A 19462-nucleotide genomic window follows, 5' to 3' on the forward strand; every position below is an offset into this window, starting at 1 on the left:
CCTCCCAAAGTGCTGGGATTACAGGCGTAAGCCACCGCGCCCGGCCGCAACTATCCGTTTAAAAAAAAAAATTTTTGTTCCACAGTTGGTGAAATCCTTGGAGAAGGCTCAAATGTAGTTCCTAAACTAGAAAGGAAAAAATTAGATAAATTAAAAAAAACAAGATCAATACAAAAGAAAGTAAATATGGAGATTTTAAAAATATGTGTAAGAAATAGAAAGCACACAATAAGGTGAAAGATTTAAATCTAAATATATCGATAATTACATTAAATAAAAATGAAACAAATATTCCAGTTACAGGATAAAGATTTATAGACTGAATTTTAAAAAACTTAAGCGATTGTATCTAAAACATAAAGAAAGAATGGTTCAATATAAGAAGATGAAAAAGATAAACCACTTTAACCCTAACACCGCCTCTCCAAAGAAAACCTGCTGCGGCAATATTAGAAAAAACAGACTTTAAAGCCAAAACATTACTAAAAATAAAGAGAATCACTTTATAATACCTGTACCAGGAATACATAATAATACCTAAGTTAAGTATACCTAATAACATACCCACAATACATATAATGCAAAACTGGACAAGAACTATAAAGAAAAATTGAAACAAACCCACAATCATAAGGGAAAGCTTTAACACCTTTAAGTAATTAACAGAACAAATGGACAAAATGATGTTAAGTTAATATAGAGGATTTGAACAATAAGTTTAACACAAACTAGATATAAATTATATAGAACATTATACCCAACAAGGTGAGAATACACATGTAAAAAGAACACACAAATACACATGGAGAACAATTATAAAAACTGATTATATACTAAGTCTTAAAGGAAGTTTTGACAAATTTCGAAAATATTGACACTGATATCATACAGACCATATACTCTGATCATAATAAAATTAAACTTGAAATCATTAATAAAATATATCTATAAACATTTCATGACCAATAATGAAGAAAGACATATTTCTAAATAACCCACAAGTCAAAGAAGAAATCACAGTAGAAATTAAAAATGCTGGCTGGGCGCAGTGGCTCATGCCTGTAATCCTAACACTTTGGGAGGCTGAGGAGGGTGGATCATCTGAGGTCAGGAGTTTGAGACCAGCCTGACAAATATGGCGAAACCCCATCTCTACTGAAAATACAAAAAATTAGCCGGGTGTGGTGGTGGGCACCTGTAATCCCAGCTACTCGGGAGGCTGAGGCAGGAGAATCTTTTGAACCCAAGAGGCGGAGGTTGCAGTGAGCCAAGATTGCACCATTGCACTCCAGCCTGGGCAACAAGAGTGAAACTCCATCTTAAAAAAAAGAAAAAAATGCTTTGACCTGAATGAAAAGAAAAATAATGCATATTTAAACCTACAGGCAGCTAAAGCAATACAAATTTATAGCTGTAACTGCATATATATATATTAGAAAAGAAAAAAGGTTGAAAATTAGTAGACTGAAAATCCATTGCAAGAAACTAGAAAATAGTAAAAACAATTGCAAAAAAAGTAGAAAGGAGAAAATAATAAAAATGTAAAAATAAATTTGATGAAACAGAAAAACAAACATAATACAATAGATTAACAAAGCCAAAACTGGATTTTTGGGAAGACTAATAAAATTGATAAACTTCATTGAGAAATAATTTTAAAAAATAGAGAAGGCATAAATAACCAAAATCAGAAATGAAAAACGGCATTACTACTGATCTTGCAGAATTAAAAAATAAAATATTCTGAAAAAATGTATGCCAATAAATTAGAAAACTTAGATGAAATAAATTATTAGAAGACTATAACTTATCAAACTGACAAATAGAAACCAAAATAGTCATATAATTATTAAAGAAATTAAATGTATATTTTGAAGTCTCTCTTCCTCGCCACACAAAACCAAAACCAACTAAACAAACAAACAAAGAAAAAGCCCAGCCTGATAGTTTTACTGGCCAATTCTACCAAATATTTAAAGGAAATTACACAAATTCTTCAAAGGCACAGAAAAAGACCATCCTCTAACTCTTTATGGTAGCACAACCTTGAAACGAAACTTAAGAAGATTAAGAATAAAGAAAAATTCAGACTAGTCTCACGCACTATAAACAAGATTTTAAAATCCTAAAGAAACATCAGCAATTTAAATCTAGCTTCATATAAAAGATAAAACAATAAAATATGGTCATGAATTGGAGGATTCAATATGGCAAAGATGTCACTTTTATTCAAATATAGAGATTCAGCTGGGTGCAGTGGCTCACGCCTGTAATCTCAGCACTTTGGGAGGCCAAGGTGGGCAGATCACTTGAGGTCAGGAGTTCGAGACCAGCCTGGCCAACATGGTGAAACCCCATCTCTACTAAGAAGTACAAAAATTAGCTGGGCATGGTGGCGCACACCTGTAGTCCCAGCTACTCGGGAGGCTGAGGCAGGAGAATCGCTTGAACCCAGGAGGCAGAGGTTGCAGTGAGCCAAGATTGCGCCACTGCACTCCAGCCTGGGTGACAGAGTGAGACTCCAACTCAAAAAAACAAAAACAAAAACAAAAATCAGCCAGGCGAGGTGGTATGCGCCTGTAGTCCCAGCTACTTGGGAGGCTGAGGCAGGACAATCACTTGAATCCAGGAGGCGGAGCTTGCAGTGAGCAGAGATTGTGCCACTGCACTCCAGCCTGGGTGACAGAGCGAGACTGCATCTCAAAACAAAGAAACAAACAAACGAACAAACAAAAACAAATACAGGAATTCAATAAATTAAATAAATTTGCAAAAGGTTGATACTTTGTTTTGTTTTGGTGAAACTTAATAAGCTGATTCTAAAATGTATATGAAAATGCACAGGGCTGAGACTATCCAAATCACTTGTGAAGAAGGAAGTAGGAGAACTTCCTCTATTAGATATCAAAACTCATTACAAAGCCATAGTAATTAAGAGAGTATGGCATTAGTGCAAGAATAGACAAATACACAGTGAAACAGCCCAGAAACAACCCAAACATAAATGCACTTGACTTACGACAAAAGTAGCACTACAGAGCAATGCTGGGGAAAAAAAATGAAGTTTTCAAATCATGCCTAGTAATTTGGGTATCCTTATGAAAAAAAAATAAAGCTGGATATACCACTTCACGCCACATACAATAATCAACCAGATGGACTGTAGACTTAAATGTGAAAGGCAAAACAATAAAACTTTTAAATAGAAGAATATCTTTGTAACCCTGGGTAGGAAAGATTTCTTAAACATGGCACAACTCTCGAGCCCAGGAGTTTGAGACAGCAGTGAGCTATGATTGTGTCACTGCACTCCAGCCTGGGTGACAAAAGGAGACCCCGTCTCTAAAAAATAAAAATAAAAGTAAACACGGCACAAAATCACTAACTATAAGATTGATAACCTTTAAATTAAATGAGCTTCTAGTCATCAAGAAACACCACTAAGACAGTGAAAAAGTAAACCACTGAGTGGCAGAAGATAACTGCAACACATATAACTGATAAAGGGGTTATAGGCAAAACATATGAAGAAGTCTTACAAATCAATATAAAAAAATATAAACAACCCATAGAAACTTAGGCAAGAACTCTAAATGGGCATGTCTCATAAACACATGAAAAATTAATCTCATGAATAATCAGGTAAATGTAAATTAAAACCACAATTAACTTACCCACCAGAACAGCTAAAATTGAAGTCTGACAATACTAAATATTGGTATTGGTAAGGATGTGGTGCCCACAGGATTGTATTCACTGCTGGAAGGAATGTAAAATTAACATTACTGTTTTGGAAAATAGCTTGGCATTACTTACTAAAGTTGAAAGTAAGTATGCTCAAGGAACCAATTCCTGTCCTAGGAATATACTCAACAGAAATATGGGCACATGTGTAAAAATATACAAGAATGTTAATAGCATTTATAATATAAACTGAACTCAAATGTCCATCCACAGAATGGAAACACTATGGTATGTTCATTAAATAGAATATATACAGCAATGAAAATGGATGAACTATTGTTATAGGCAAAAACACAGGTAAATGACAAGCCAGACACAAAAGATATCTTGTTTAATTCAATTTATATAATGTTCAAAAATAGGCTAAATTAAACTACAGTCTTAAGGACACACTTTGGCAGTAAAATTATACAGAAAAGGTACAAAGTATTTACCATATAAATCAAGATAGTGATTCTTTTTGCAGGGGAAAAGGTGGTTGTAATTGGGAAGAGGCTATGGGCTTCTAGGATACCAGCAACTATTTCTTGATCTGAGTAGTGATACATGAGTGTTCACAGTATAATAATTTATTTAGGTGTATATTTATATTTTAGGCATCTTTTAGAATACGTAAAGTATATTTCACAATAAAAAGCTTAAATACTTTCAGAAAATACTACTACATTGACTTGTATGGTCAATTAACCTTAGGACAGAAACGAGGTTGAAGCATTTGGGTAGGGGTAAAACTGAGCAGGAATTTTATTGTGGAAGTATACTGGATAAGGATATTACTTAACATTCAACTGAACTGTAAAGTTTCTAAGAACAGGGATTGTGTCTAATTTCTTTGTCATATATCCTCAAGGCCACATTTGGTCCCTGGCATATGGTATGATTCAATCAATATGGTAAAAGAATGAATGCTTTCTTGATACTTTCCAAAAAGTGGCAAAGTAGTGGTCCAACAACATGGATCTCCAACTATCAAGAAACTAACTAAAATTTTTCCCTAGAAAAATGTAAGTCACTAGCATATGAAACATTCCATCTTTCATTAAGTGGAAGAAATAATGAAAAGAACTACTCCTTTGGAATTAATTCTGACATACAAGCATAAAATAGTGAAGTGGAAGTGAGACACATGAGAGAGAAACCATGATGCCATCTTGCAGTTCAGTTCACAAGAGTTAGAAGGAACACTAGGATTAGAGATTCTTTAGGAAAGATAATTTGATCAAGTTTAAAGAAAAAAGCTGTATGATGCCATAGCAGAAATCACACTGTAATAAAGTTTTTTGCAAAAGAGATAAAAGTTTCTAAAAAGTAAAATTCTAGGCCGGGTGCGGTGGCTCACGCCTGTAATCCCGGCACTTTGGGAGGCTGAGTCAGGCGGACTGCCTGAGGTCAGGAGTTTGAGACCAGTCTGGACAACATGAAGAAACCCCGTCTCTACTAAAAATACAAGAAAATTAGCTGGGCATGGTGGTGTGCGCCTGTAATCCCAGCTACTTGGGAGGCTGAGGCAGGGGAATTGCTTGAAGCCAGAGGGTGGAGGTTGCAGTGAGCTGAGATCTGAGATCACACCACTGCACTCCAGCCTGGGTGACAGAGTGGGACTCCATCTCAAAAAAAAAAAAAAAAAGTAAAATTCTACACTATACAAACAAGTTAATCTGACACTATAAAAACAATTAACCTCACACCTGTACTCCCAGCACCTTGGAAGGCTGAGGCGGGCAGATCACTTGAAGGTCAGGAGTTCGAGACCAGCCTGGCCAACGTGGTAAAACCCCATCTTTATTAAAAATACAAAAATTATCCAGGCATGGTGGTGGGCACCTGTAATCCCAGCTACTTGGGAGGCTGAGGCAGGAGACTCACTTGAACCCGGGAGGTGGTGGTTGCAGTGAGCCGAGATCGTGCCACTGAACTCCAGCCTGGGCGACAAGAGCGAGACTGCCTCTCAAAAAATAAAAAACTAAAATAAGTTAATCTGATAAGAAAGAAAAGAAAGTGGCATCTAAAGAATCCAATATGGTTGTTGTGTAAGGTGTGCTATGATAAGTTCAGAATTTTAAGAGACTTGTAAAACAAAGAGAATCTTGTAAGTAAAGTTAGAGCCCAGAATGAGCGGAGGCTGATGAAAAAATGTTAAGAACAATAAAAAGGACTTAAAAAATACATGTAGAGTAAGAACAAGAAAGAAAGTTCAGGCCCACTGCTTGGGGCAGATGGTGCAGTGTTGGCAGATGATGCAGAGAGAGCAGAACTATGTAACTCCTATTTTGCTTTTGATTCTCTGTTAAGGGGAAATATTCAAAATGAAAGGGGTGGAAGAAACATGCTCAAAGGAAATCTGAAACATATCTTACATTAAGGATCTAGGTAGGCTTCAAGAAGGAGGGGAGACTTGTGCTGTCTCTGAAAAATAATACTGGGAAAATAGAACACACTAAATAGGAAGAACAGATTGGGAAAAAACCGAGGTAAGGTAGAAGCCTTCTAAATACTGTATTTCATCAATTTTAAAACACAGTATCTTGTCCACATTTTAACATCTCTAAAATTGGAAAGTATCTTAAAATAAATGGTAAAAAGCATTGTGCATAGTTAACTGGCAGTACTTTTTTCTTTCTTAGAGGTATACAAAATAATAGTGTGTCTTACAACTGACGATGTTTTAGATTTAATTTCTTCCCTGAGATTCTGTAGAACCTATGCCAATCAGAGTAGAGGTCAAGGATCCTAAATCCTGATTAATCAGCTCATAAGAACTTTAAGGCAAAATTTAACTCACAATAAACTAAAACAATTTATATCCTAATAGCATTCATTTTGGAATCTACTCTTGTATCTTCTTTTCCATTCTCTATCTGGTTTTGCTTCTCCTTAATCGTTTCTTCTTTTCTCCTAACCAGTCTACTATATTTGCTTCTCCACTCTCCTCCTCATTCCCTCTCTTTTCTATTGTTTCTCCCTTTTAAATCATCCCCCTTTCTAAAAGTTAAAAAGTAGATAGCTCAAGTGTTCTATGTTTTTCCTAGTAAAATCATGAAAGTCACATCTCACACCTACAAATTCCATGGCTGATTTTATTTTTGTGCATCTGTGTACTTACGGAACTGGGATAGCTTCTCCAAAGCAGTATCTTTCCAAATGTGGTCTGAGATCTACTGAATCAGAATCTCTAATGTGGATCCCAGAAATCTGTGACCTCAACAAGTTCTACATCATCACTATTATGAAGAAAAAGCTAGGCCGATAGCTTCCTTCCTTCTTCCCTCCCTCCCTCTTATCAGGTCCTTCCCTCCCTCCCTCCTTCCTTCCTTCCTTCCTTCCAGACAAGGTCTCACACTGTCACCCAGGCTGGAGTGCAGTGGTATGATCATGGCTCACTGCAATCTCAATATCCCAGGCTCAAGAAATACTCCCACCTCAGCCTCCCAAGCAGCTGGACTACAGGGCACACACCACCATGCCTGGCTAATTTTTTGGTATTTTTTGTAGAGACAGAGTTTCACCATGTTGCCCAAGCTGGTATTGAACTCATGAGCTCAGGCAATCCATCCACCTCGGCCTCCCAAAATGTTAGAATTATAGGCGTGAGCCACTGTGCCTGGCCTTTATCAGATTTCTATAAAAGCCAAGTTAGTGTTCTTCAGTGAATTATTATAGTAGTAACAATTTCCAACTCTCATTTAGTTTCAAATTTTGATCACAAAATGTTTCTTAATCCTAATGTTTTCTTATCGTAGAAAAGAAAATTGTTAAGTATACTATATTTGCAGTTTCAAAACAATAATAGATGACTTCTGGTTCTGTCCAAGGTGAGCACTGTTCACTTAACAGAGCCCTGGAGAGGAGAGTGCAGCACAGGGAGAGAGAGCCCTGGAAATATGCAGAGTGATCAGTGATACATCGGTATTTAGAGGTCACTAAATACCAGAATTCAGCAAAGAACTGATCAGAACATGTATGTGAGGAAATTACCCAAAGCTGGCAAGGAAACCACCTGAAAAAGTTAGAGAGAACAGTACCCAGCACTCACTCAACACTGGAGACACTGCCTGTTGCCACCAGCCAAAATGGGAAAACTCTTAATTCACAGGGCATTGAGTAGTGCACTCAAAAAGGTTTTGCCCCCGTGATGAGAAATAATTAGCCACAGACTGAGCAGTGCTATAGTTAAGCCTAATGAATCATAAGAGTAAGACCCTAAAGGATCAGTTTCCAAGCAACTTAACTACATTCCAGAACAAAGCTCATTGTTTTATATAAACATAAGATTTATAAAACATAAAAATATCCAGCACCTACCAAAGTAAAAGAGACCCAATCGAATATCACTAGACACAAAGAAACAAGAAAACATCACCCACAATGAATAAAATAATCACTGAACTGAAATTGACCTAGAATTGCCATAGATATAAGCATTAGTAGAAAAAGATATTAAAATAGCTATTACAATTGTATTTCATGTGTTCAAAAAGTTAATTAGAGACACAGAAGATATAAAAAAGACTCAAATCAAAATTCTGGAGGGGAAAACTACAATATGTGAGTGAGATAAAGAATACATTGAATAGATTAATGGCAGACTAGACACTGCTGCTAAGACTAATAAACATAAAGGCATGGCAATAGACACTATCCAAAATAAAACACACAGATAAAACAATCAAAAAGAATTAAAAGAGCATCAGTGAGCTATCACATAACTTTAAGCAACCTAACATATGTGTAATTGGAGCCCTTGAAGGAGAAGAGAAGGGAGGGGACAGAAAAATATATGAATAATGGCCAAAAAATGCCCATATTTGATGCAAACGGTAAGTCCAGAGGTCCAAGAAGCTCAATAAATTCAAAGCACAAGACAGGAAGAAAATGCCACCAAAGCCCATCATAATCAAAGTGCCCAAAACCAGAGATTAAAGGAAAATCATAAAAGAAGCGAGAGAAATGAGACACATTACATACAAAGGAACAACGATAAGAATTAAGCAGATTTCTCATCAGAAACAATGCAAGTGAGAAGACAGCTGAACATCTTTAAAGTACTGAAAGCAAAAAGTCAATGTATATACAGCAAAATTTCTTTTAAAAACAATGGCGAAATAAAAACTTTTCAGATATACAAAAACTCAAAGTATTCGTCACAGCAGAATCACACTCCCAGAAATGTTAAAGGAAATCTTTCCAGCAAAAGAAAAACCACACCAGATGGAAATATGGATCTACATAAAGGCATTAAGCACACTAAAAATGGAAATGACACCAGTACATATATAAGATTTTTTTCTTTAATATCTAAATCACTTAAAAAATAAATGCCTATTTAAATATTATGAAGTATATGATGTATAAAAGTTAAATATATGAGAACAACAGCATATAGGCTGGTAGAGGAGAAATATAGGTGTATTGTTAAGTTTCTTAAACATATGTGAAATAGAATAATACCACTTGCAAATAAACTGTGATAAGATGTACACTAAAGACCCTAAAGGAACCACTAAAATAACAGAGGTATTAGCTAGCAAGGCAAGGAGATAAAATGGAATAAAAAATTCATGAAAGAAGGAAAAAAGCCATAAGCAGTTATAACATTTAGGTATAAAATCAAAGAGAACAAAAGAGAGAAGTTGTTTTTAATTTATTAAAATTCAAAATTCAAAAGAAAACAGAAACATCATTAATCATTAAGCAAATGAAGGTTAAACTCATGAGATACCATTACAGACTTAATTAGAAGGGTTAAAATTTAAAAGGCTGACTATATCAACTGTTTGCAAGGACAATGGAGGAACTGGTGGGAATATAAAACGATACAATCATTTTGGAAAACAACTTGGCAGTTTCCTAAAAAACAACTACTATATGTTCCAGCCATTCCACTCCTAACTATTTACCCACAATAAATGAAATCCTTTGTCCACACAAATACCTGTACCCAAATGTTCATAGCAGCTTTATTAGTAATAGCCAAACAGTGGTATAGTGGTATAGCCATACAATAGAATACTATTCAATAATAAAAAGGAATTAAACACTGACAGACATTACAACATAAATGAATTTCAAAGTATTTATGCACAGTGGAAGAAGCTCAGAGCCTTCCAAAAGCTGCCTACTAACTCTGAGTTACCATATCCTGTAAGGCTCTCCATGATCTGACCCTCTGATCTCTTTGACTTCATCTCCTGTACTCTCCTTGCTCACACTAGCCACACTGACCGCCTTACTGTTCCTTACTATTTCTCGACTATGCCACATCCTCTCACCTCAGAGTCGTCCCTCTGCCTGAAAAATTCTATTCCCCATGGTTTATGCCTTCACTTCCTTTAGATCTCTGCTCAAATGTCATCAGAAGCCTTCCACAAACACCATTTATTTAAAAGAACACTCAACACCTTCTGTGATTCTTTGTTGCCTTTAACCTGCTTTACTTTTCTTCATGGCACTTATAATCATCTAACATATTACATATTTGTTTACTTTAAAAAAATCTCTCTCTGCTCTCTCCACTTGCCACCGCCACAGATGTATGCCCAGTGTCTAGAAGAGTATCTAGAACACAGCAAATGTTCAAATGCTTCTGCTTTTCTAATAATCAGGTCAGAAAAGCGGGTATTGTACCAAATTCTGAAAATTTTCAGAAACATCCAGCAGTTAATCAAGGGGTCTATAATCACTGACATAAGTTTTTAAAAAAGAACATATATCAACTCAACAAGCTTTGCAGTGTACAAATAGTAAACTGTAAACTATAGCTACACTTGTTTTTTTTTTTTTTTTTTTTTGAGATGGAGTGTCGCTCTGTCACCCAGGCTGGAGTGCAGTGGTGTGATCTCGGCTCACTGCAAGCTCCTCCTCCTGGGTTCACGCCATTCTCCTGCCTCAGCCTCCCGAGTAGCTGGGACTACAGGTGCCCACCACCACACCCGGCTAATTTTTTGTATTTTTAGTAGAGACGGGGTTTCACTGTGTTAGCCAGGATGGTCTTGATCTCCTGACCTCGTGATCTGCCCGCTTCAGCTTTCCAAAGTGCTGGGATTACAGGTGGGAGCCACCGCGCCCAGCCTACACTTTTAATAAATTAAAAACAACTTCTCTCTTTTGTTCTCTTTGGTTTTATAACTAAATGTTATAAGTACTTATGGCTTTTTTCCTTCTTTCAGAAATGTCCAAAAACTTCTGTCTAAAGATTTAAAAAAATTCAAATATATACTTACCTATACTGATGATAATTGTAAAAAGTAATTATTTTAAGTTAATTGAAAATTCTGAAAAATGGCTAATTATGTATTTAATGATTAAGAGTGGCTATGCATATATTTGCCTTTTTAAAATATTGATTTAAGGATTCTTAATGTGTTTTTACAACATGTAATTTTGAGAACAAATTGTGTACAGTAGAAAACATTTGGTATCATAATAATTAATCTGATTTCTTTACAAACACAGAGCAGAAGTCCACTGGTAAACATTTAAATAACTTAGAGTAAACACATTCTAGACAGCATATAATTTATTGCTAAGGGCTCCAGAGTCATAGCTATTTAATTAAAATAAATCTGGACTATACTTTCATTACCTAACTACTATACTTAAGGCACTGATACTAATATAATGACTTCTCACTTATTTCAACATCAAAAGTCACCAAAAAGAATATATATAGCTTAACAAGTATTAACTAAGCCACAAAAAGAGTAAAAATCAATAGAGAAAAAGGTCTCCGTCCATTTATTTAACAGATATCTAATGAGCATCTTACACAGGTATTAAGTGTAGCACTCGAATCCCTATCCACCTGAATTATTATTCAAAATGTTTCCAGATTAAAATAAAAACACTAGAATACAACACTGGAATGGGTTCTCATTAAAGATTCTTATGAAGTGCCAACTAAGAGCACTGACACTATGCCAGATAAACTGGTTTCCTACTACTTCTTAGACAAACACTAAATCTCTTCAGCTTTCTGGTATCTGAAAAATGAGGATAATACCCCCTTATCCAGCATCCAGATAGCAGGTACTATATCATTTATTGGTCTCTATAATGCAATTGTCAATTAATCATATTCTGACTTACATTAACTTTTACTAAGGTTTTAAACTATTGTTTAAATACTTAGTTTAACTTTTTGTGAATTCCTGTCTATGTAAGTTCCTTCAAGGTAGAAACTGTGATGTAATTTTCAGAATCCTCTATTATCAATTAGTATTGTTACTAAATATTAAGTATTTGGGAAGAAGAGCTGAGGAAGACGAAGCTTTGTAAAATATTCCTTTTATACTTTTGTATGGTAAGTGACAAAAATGGGGAAAATAATGCAATTACAATGTGTTTTAAATTAAACTAGCAAGTCAACAAATAAGCAACTTTACTTCTGCCCAGATTCAAGAGAAGGGAAATTAGACTCCACCTATTGGTGGGGGAGTAGCAAGGTCATAATGTAGAAGGCCATGTGGGATGGGGGATATTTTTGTGGGTATCTTTAGAAAGTACAATGTACCACAACCTGTAGGCGAAAAACTATAAAGATTCCCAAATATTAAAGAAGATAAATACAAATGCAAGAACATCCCATATTCACAGGTAGGAAAACTAGATATTGTAAAGATGTCAATTTTCTCTACCAATGCAACTCCCAACTTCCCAAGAAGACTGTGTATGGACTTTGAAAAGCTGATTCTGAATTTCATATGGAGGACTAAAGAGCCAAGTATAGCCAAAACACTCCTGAAAAGGAAGGATACTGTGGAAGTATTGTACAATCAGATATCAAGCTTTATCTTAAAACTGTCATAATTAAGATAGTGTGTGGAATTTGGTGCAGAAATAGACTGACAAATGGAATAGAATATAAAGATCAGAGACATATGGAGTTACATGCATCTTTGGAATTACAATGTGCTTCAGAAGTAGCACCACAGAAATCAGGTAATAGTGACACACAAGTGATTTTCAAGATGGAATAAAATAAAATTTTATGATGTCTACCTCATACCACCAATTCCAGATGGATTAAAGACTTGAATGTTAAAAGCAAAATATTTAAAACACTCAGTTAAATATATAAAGAAATATCTTCTTGAATCCTCCAAGAGAGGATTTCTTGAACAAGCTGCCAAAGTAGGAACCATAAAAGATTGATAATTTAAACTACATTTAAATTAAGAACTTATTTTTATCAAGATACCATAATGAATGTGACAATATAGCTCTTACTATGTAAATCTAATGATGATAAATCTAGAAAATCTGTGATAATTGTTGATGAGGTTATTTGTCCCAAAATAACTTTTACACTAACTAGCAAAGTAGAAATCTATACACAAAATTCAGAGCAGATATGAGTAAAACTCATGAAATACCTACATCTAACAATAGCTTCAATCTTACTATTCTAATGGCACCCATAAATCTTTCATGCCAGATGGAGGTCAATACGGTAAATATATACGCAAATTTAAAAAATCAGTAAACAAATACTTTGACCATAGCCAATGTCTCAACCAAATCATGTGATTTTTAAATGATAGATTAAACAGTGAAGATGGTAAGAAATCTAAGTCATAATAATCTCATTAAATCATTAACATGCTGAGTACCATTCAATAGACACCAAATCTTGCTGGGCACCAGGTGCTGCAGAATATACAAATAGTGGAGACATAGTCTCTGCTCGTTAGGCCTATCATCTAATCAGCAAGCAGTAAATACGGCTATAGAGAGATAAGTCAAATTTCCATCTAAATCTCAAATCAATCTGTTTTCCTTCATCTCCATTATCTCTAAGCTACTAACATCTTTTTCTTGGACCTCTGTAACCCTTCCTAATGATCTCTTGAATTCATTTCATTCTATCACAATTTAATCACTATACTGCAGCTATAATAACCTTTCTGAATTCAAGAGGACCACAGATGTATTCTTTGGAGCAACTGACTCTAGATTCAGAAACACCAGGTACAGGGCTAAAAAGCCTGTACTGAATAAAGCCCAAAAGTCTTTATCTAATCTGCCTCTATAACTTTGTAAGATAAGCACCTACCTGCCGTAGGGGGAAAGTGAGAATTCTTCTTTAGAAAACTAAATAAGAACAACCTCCAAATACTGATATTTGGAGGTATCTCTAAGGAAAATGCCAGCTTGCCCAAGCATCCTTAAGTGAAGTCCACCAGAAGACAAGCAATCTACTTTTTAATATTTCAGAAAAACAAACAAAAAAACCTATTACACCCATAGACAAAATGCTATCAAGAAAGGAAAAGAGAACAAGAAAAAGCTCTTGTAAACTAAATATCATAATAGCAGAAAAAAAGAATTCAAAGGAAAAAGGTAAAGAGAAACCTGAGGAAATCTTTCAGAAAATAGAGCGAAAATCAGACAAGCAACCCAAGAGTTCCAACATCCAATAGAACAGGGACTGCCAAATTTTTTCTACAAAGAACCAGAGAGTAAATAGCTCAAGCTTTGTAGGCCATACAGTCTCTGTTGCAACTACTTAACTCTGCTGTAACCGTGTGAAAGCAGCCAAAGAAATGTGTAAGCAAATGGGATAGACAGAGGCCAGACATGGCCTCTGAATCAGTTTGCTGACCTTTAGAATTAAAGAAGAAAAAAAAAAAGAGCAAAATGAGAAAACACAGAAGAATAAATGACCAAAGAAAAATCTAAGAAAATTACCCAGAACTAAAGAATATGAATTTTTAGAAAGAAACAGTCCAACACAATGATATCATCATCAAATTTCAGAATACCAGGGATGAACTAATCACAAAAGCTCCCAAAGAGGGAAAAAACAAAAAAACAAAACCAGGTCCTGTACAAAGACTGGAAAATCAGCTGGGCGCAGTAGCTCACGCCTGTAATCCCAGCACTTTGGAAGGCTGAGGTGGGCAGATCACAAGGTCAAGAGATTGAGACCATTCTGGCCAACATGGTGAAACCCCGTTTCTACTAAAAATACAAAAATTAGCTGGGCGTGGTGGCATGCATCTGTAGTCCCAGCTACTCAGGAGGCTGAGGGAGGAGAATCGCTTGAAACCGCGAGGTGGAGATTGCAGTGAGCCAAGATTGCATCACTCGCTGCACTCCAGCCAGGGCGAAAGAGCAAGACTCCATCTCAAAAAACGAAAAACAAAACAAAACAAAACAAAACAAAACAAAAGACTGGGAAATTATATGATACTAGCTTTTTAAAGTATAACACAAAGAAGATAGAAAGCCTTCAATATTGAAAGAGAATTCCAACTAGAATTCTATATCTAGTGAAACTAGCAATCACATGTCAGGAGAGAATAAAGGTATTTTTTAGAAATACAATTACTTATATTTATCTCCAAGGTACCCTTAATTAGAGGGCTACTGCAAGATTACTCCAATAAAACAACAGAATAAAGCAAAAATGAGGAAGGCATAATACCTAGGAAAATAGAGATGTAAACACAGAAAAGCAGCTAAGGAAAGTCCCAGAACAGGAGCTGCCCAACAAGCCTAGCAAGTTCACATAGGAAGTAGGGGAAGAAGAGTTCAGAAGAACATCTTTAAAATAAAGAATGGAAAAGCCGGGCGCAGTGGCTCACGCCTGTAATCCCAGCACTTTGGGAGGCTGAGGCGGATGGACCACGAGGTCAGGAGATCGAGATCATCCTGGCTAACATTGTGAAACCCCGTCTCTACTAAAAATACAAAAAATTAGCTGGGCGTGGTGGTGGGCGCCTGTAGTCCCAGCTACTCGGGAGGCTGAGGCAGGAGAATGGCGTGAACCCAGGAGGAGGAGCTTGCCGTGAGCCGAGATTGAGCCACTGCACTCCAGCCTGGGCGACAGAGGGTGACTCTGTCTCAAAAAAATGAAATAAAATAAAATAAAATAAATAAAGAATGGAACTGACATATTTGAGCATGTAAGAAATATTACTGGCCAGGTGCGATGACTCATGCCTGTAATCCCAGCACTATGGGAGGCCAAGGCAGGCGGATCACAAGGTCAAAAGTTTGACACCAGTCTGGCCAATATGGTGAAACCCTATCTCAACTAAAAATACAAAAATTAGTCAGGCATGGTGGTGGGTGCCTGTAGTCCCAGCTACTTGGGAGGCTGAGGCAGGAGAATTGCTTGAACCCGGGAGGTGGAGGTTGCAGTGAGCCGAGATTGCAACACTGCACTCCAGCCTGGGCAACAGAGTGAGACTCTGTCGCAAAAAAAGAAAAAAGAAAGAAAAGAAAAGAAAAAGAAATATTACTGACAGCATGTGACAGAGACATGGAGCATTTAGAGAAAATTAACCACAAGATACACAGAAAGCCAGGCAACTAAAAAATGAGGTAATTATTAACTTTTTAAAAAGTAAAAGTTAGTACTGTATTTCACTATTTGACTCAGCAGAAAACAATATCTCCATAATCAATATAATGAGTTTATATTATATTAATTTAACCAAAAATTGTAATATATGTAATTATATGGGGGAAGGGAAGTAGGAGAGCAAGGTAGGAACCTAGAGCTCCACCTACCATAAGAAAAAAAAAACTAAACCTGATTAATCAAGAAATATCAGTCTACACGTTATTTAGTAATAGAGGTAAATTTCAGGGAGAAAGGCCAAAAGGATTAACAATGGTTTCTTCCAAGTAGGAGGACTTGTAGGTGGAGAATATAGGATATTATAAGCCCTCTATTTGTATTTGGCTTTTAAAACCATGTAAATATATTATTTTTAAAAATTATGTTAAAATAATTAAAATGTATTTTTAAAAAGCAAATAACTAGCAAAGAATATTTGCAGTACTAATTGTAGACAGAAGATCAGTATCTTTCAAATTATAAGGAGCTCTCACAAAAGACATCAACATAATATAAGATATACAAATATATTAACAGGCAATTAACAAAAAAAAAAAATTACTGCCCAGGCAATGTGAAAAAAAGTTCACCCTTCAAAGTATTTAAAAATCCAGGTTAGAACAACGAAGTGGCACAATTTTAACCTATCAATTAGCAAAAATTTAAGAAGTGGGTAATACCAATGTTAAAGGATTTTACAAAATGTATTGCTTGTGAGAGTATAAGGCTGTGTATCATTTCTGGAGGAAAATTTGGTAACAAAATAAAACTTTAAAAATATGTATGGCATGTGATTCGGCAATTTCTGCTAAAAATGTATCCTCAAGTAAATAGTAACAAATGTGTATAAAAGGGTTCAGCTGCAAAGGTAATATTTTAGCAAAATTGTCTTAAGACTGTCTTTTTCATACTGATTTAGCAGAAAAAATATAATAGCCTTACCTGAACTGTACGTCCTGCATTGATATGCTCTTCATGCAACTTGTCCCAGATTCTGCACCTTTGATACTATATAAAAGAAAGAAGGGAGGTATTAAATTTTTCATCACTAAAGGGTTATTTCCCATTACCACAAAAATCCCCACTCACCCACCCAAACTTAAACATGCTATCTAGAGAAGAGAGTGATTTAGTAGTGGTAATTAACTTTCCAATCACATACAAGTAGGAAATTATTAAGAATGCTGCATACAAAATTACAGAAATTATAAAATAAACCAAAAAAACCCCACTAAGCAGGTTATTTTATTTTACTGAAAAAGAGAATGTATTTTGTCTACGTTGCAAACTCTCTGGAGATGGAAAATATAAAGAATTAGAATGTAAAATAATATAAAAAATGAAAAGAACAGTGTTCATAAGATATTCTTATTGTATATGAAGAATTGTACGTTTGTCAATGATAGTGTTAAGTATTGAAAACTAAAATCTGAATTTAAAAAAAATAACACTGAAACCACAGACTAGCGAGTAAATAAAAAATGAGACTGCACTTTTAATATATATGTTTTAATTTTTACCAAGGCAACTGTTAGCTTTCAGAGTATCATCCAAAAAGAATTACGAACAGAATCATGGGAATTTTTTCATTTGATAGGAACCATAGGAATATGTGATAATATTATAGCAGAATATTTATATAGAATATAAACATCAACACCAAATATCATATATTATTTTTATTGGAAATTAAAAAATCAAATAATTAAAATGTTAGCAGATGTGAATAGTTACATTAAACACATTTTTGATACTTTACACATCCCCAAAACATCAACCTAGAAATAATTTGAAAGGATAGAAATATAAAAATTCCCTCATATATGCATAGAAAACATAGATTATAAGAGTAGAGCATTAAAAAAATTTCTAGGGCATTTTTATATTCCTTATTCTGCACATTCTTAAAATTTGGTAAAGAATGATGTAGCAAAAACTTCTTTTGATACTCCTAAAATTTTTACATAATCTAAGAACTAAACAACAACTATTAAGCTTAAAACAATTAGACCGGCCAGGCGCGGTGGCTCATGCCCGTAATCCCAGCACTTTGGGAGGCTGGGGCAGGTGGATCACCTGAGGTCAGAAGTTTGAGACCAGCCTGGCCAACATGGTGAAACCCCATCTCTACTAAAAGTACAAAAAAATTATCTGGGCGTGATGGCAGGTGCCTGTAATCCCAGCTACTTGTGAGGCAGAGGCAGGAGATCACTTGAACCTAGGAGGTGGAGGTTGCAGTGAGCCAAGATCGTGCCACACTGCACTCCAGCCTGGGCAACAGAGTGAGACTCCTTCTCAAAAAATAAATAAAGAAAGAAAAATATTTTTAAAAATTAGACCATATTGAAAATGTATTTACCAAACATAAATTTAAAACCATTACCAAACCACTTTCATTTATAAGAAAAATTTAATTGATGCCATCAGATCCAGTGTGAAAGCTCTTTTAGGCAGTGTTATAACAATAATAAAAGTTTGAGAAAGGAAGCCAGAGATTCATGTTTGAAAATAAACCACTTTTAAATTAACTGCCCACTACTAACCTGTTGTGATATTTTAAGAAAAATTAACACTAAGGAAACAGAGTTGAGAATTTGTAGATGCCAAGGCTATCAGAATTCATGGATCAGAGAATACCAGAGAGGAGAAGGCTGCATGGTGAAGGGCTAGTTGCACTGAGAGGAGAGGAATACACTGAGAGAGAACTCCAGAGATCTGCAGGGTTTTCCTTTTGAGTCTTCAACAAAGGACTCCTCCACACATGCATGTGAGGGAACAACCCGTGGTCAGAAAAAGAACAGGTAGAATAATTCCTGAAGATCACCCAAGGCTAGAAATGGTACATGTGACCACAAGTCAGAGTGGAAAACCTTGGAATACACTGAGTATCAGGTAGAATACTCCAAAGTATTGCTCTCTGTAGGAAAAAATTAGCCCTGAACTAAAGGCTGTTCTGGTCCTAAGCAAGAAAGGTTAAAAGAAAGACTCAAGGCTGGGCACAGTGGCTCATGCCTGTAATCCCAGCACTTTGGGAGGCTGAAGCAGGCGGATCACAAGGTCAGGAGATCAAGACCATCCTGGCTAATACGGTGAAACCCCGTCTCTACTAAAAATACAAAAAAATTAGCCGGGTGCGGTGGCGGGTGCCTGTAGTCCCAGCTACTCAGGAGGCTGAGGCAGGAGAATGGCGTGAACCTGGGAGGCAGAGCTTGCAGTGAGCCCAGATTGTGTCACTGCACTCCAGCCTGGGCAACAGAGCGAGACTCTGTCAAAAAAAAAAGAAAGACTCAAAAGGATCAAACTGTTCCCAACGAAACTGTGTTTCAGAATAAAGCTAAAAAATATTTAAACAAATTTAAAAATATTCAGTAC

At 35.7% G+C, this 19462-nt stretch overlaps 1 protein-coding gene across 3 annotated transcripts in view; it reads right to left on the reverse strand.

Moving 5' to 3' along the window:
* Window positions 1-19462, reverse strand: part of STX17 (syntaxin 17) — a 67915-nt gene that overhangs the window by 28675 nt on the left and 19778 nt on the right. For all 3 annotated transcript variants that reach the window (XM_528364.8, XM_054658910.2, XM_009456996.5), the window contains one exon: window positions 17033-17098. In XM_528364.8, the coding sequence (XP_528364.2) occupies window positions 17033-17098 (66 nt within the window). The remainder of the gene's footprint in view (window positions 1-17032; window positions 17099-19462) is intronic.

Source organism: Pan troglodytes, chromosome 11 (assembly GCF_028858775.2).
Source record: "Pan troglodytes isolate AG18354 chromosome 11, NHGRI_mPanTro3-v2.0_pri, whole genome shotgun sequence".
Classification (NCBI taxonomy): domain Eukaryota; kingdom Metazoa; phylum Chordata; class Mammalia; order Primates; family Hominidae; genus Pan; species Pan troglodytes.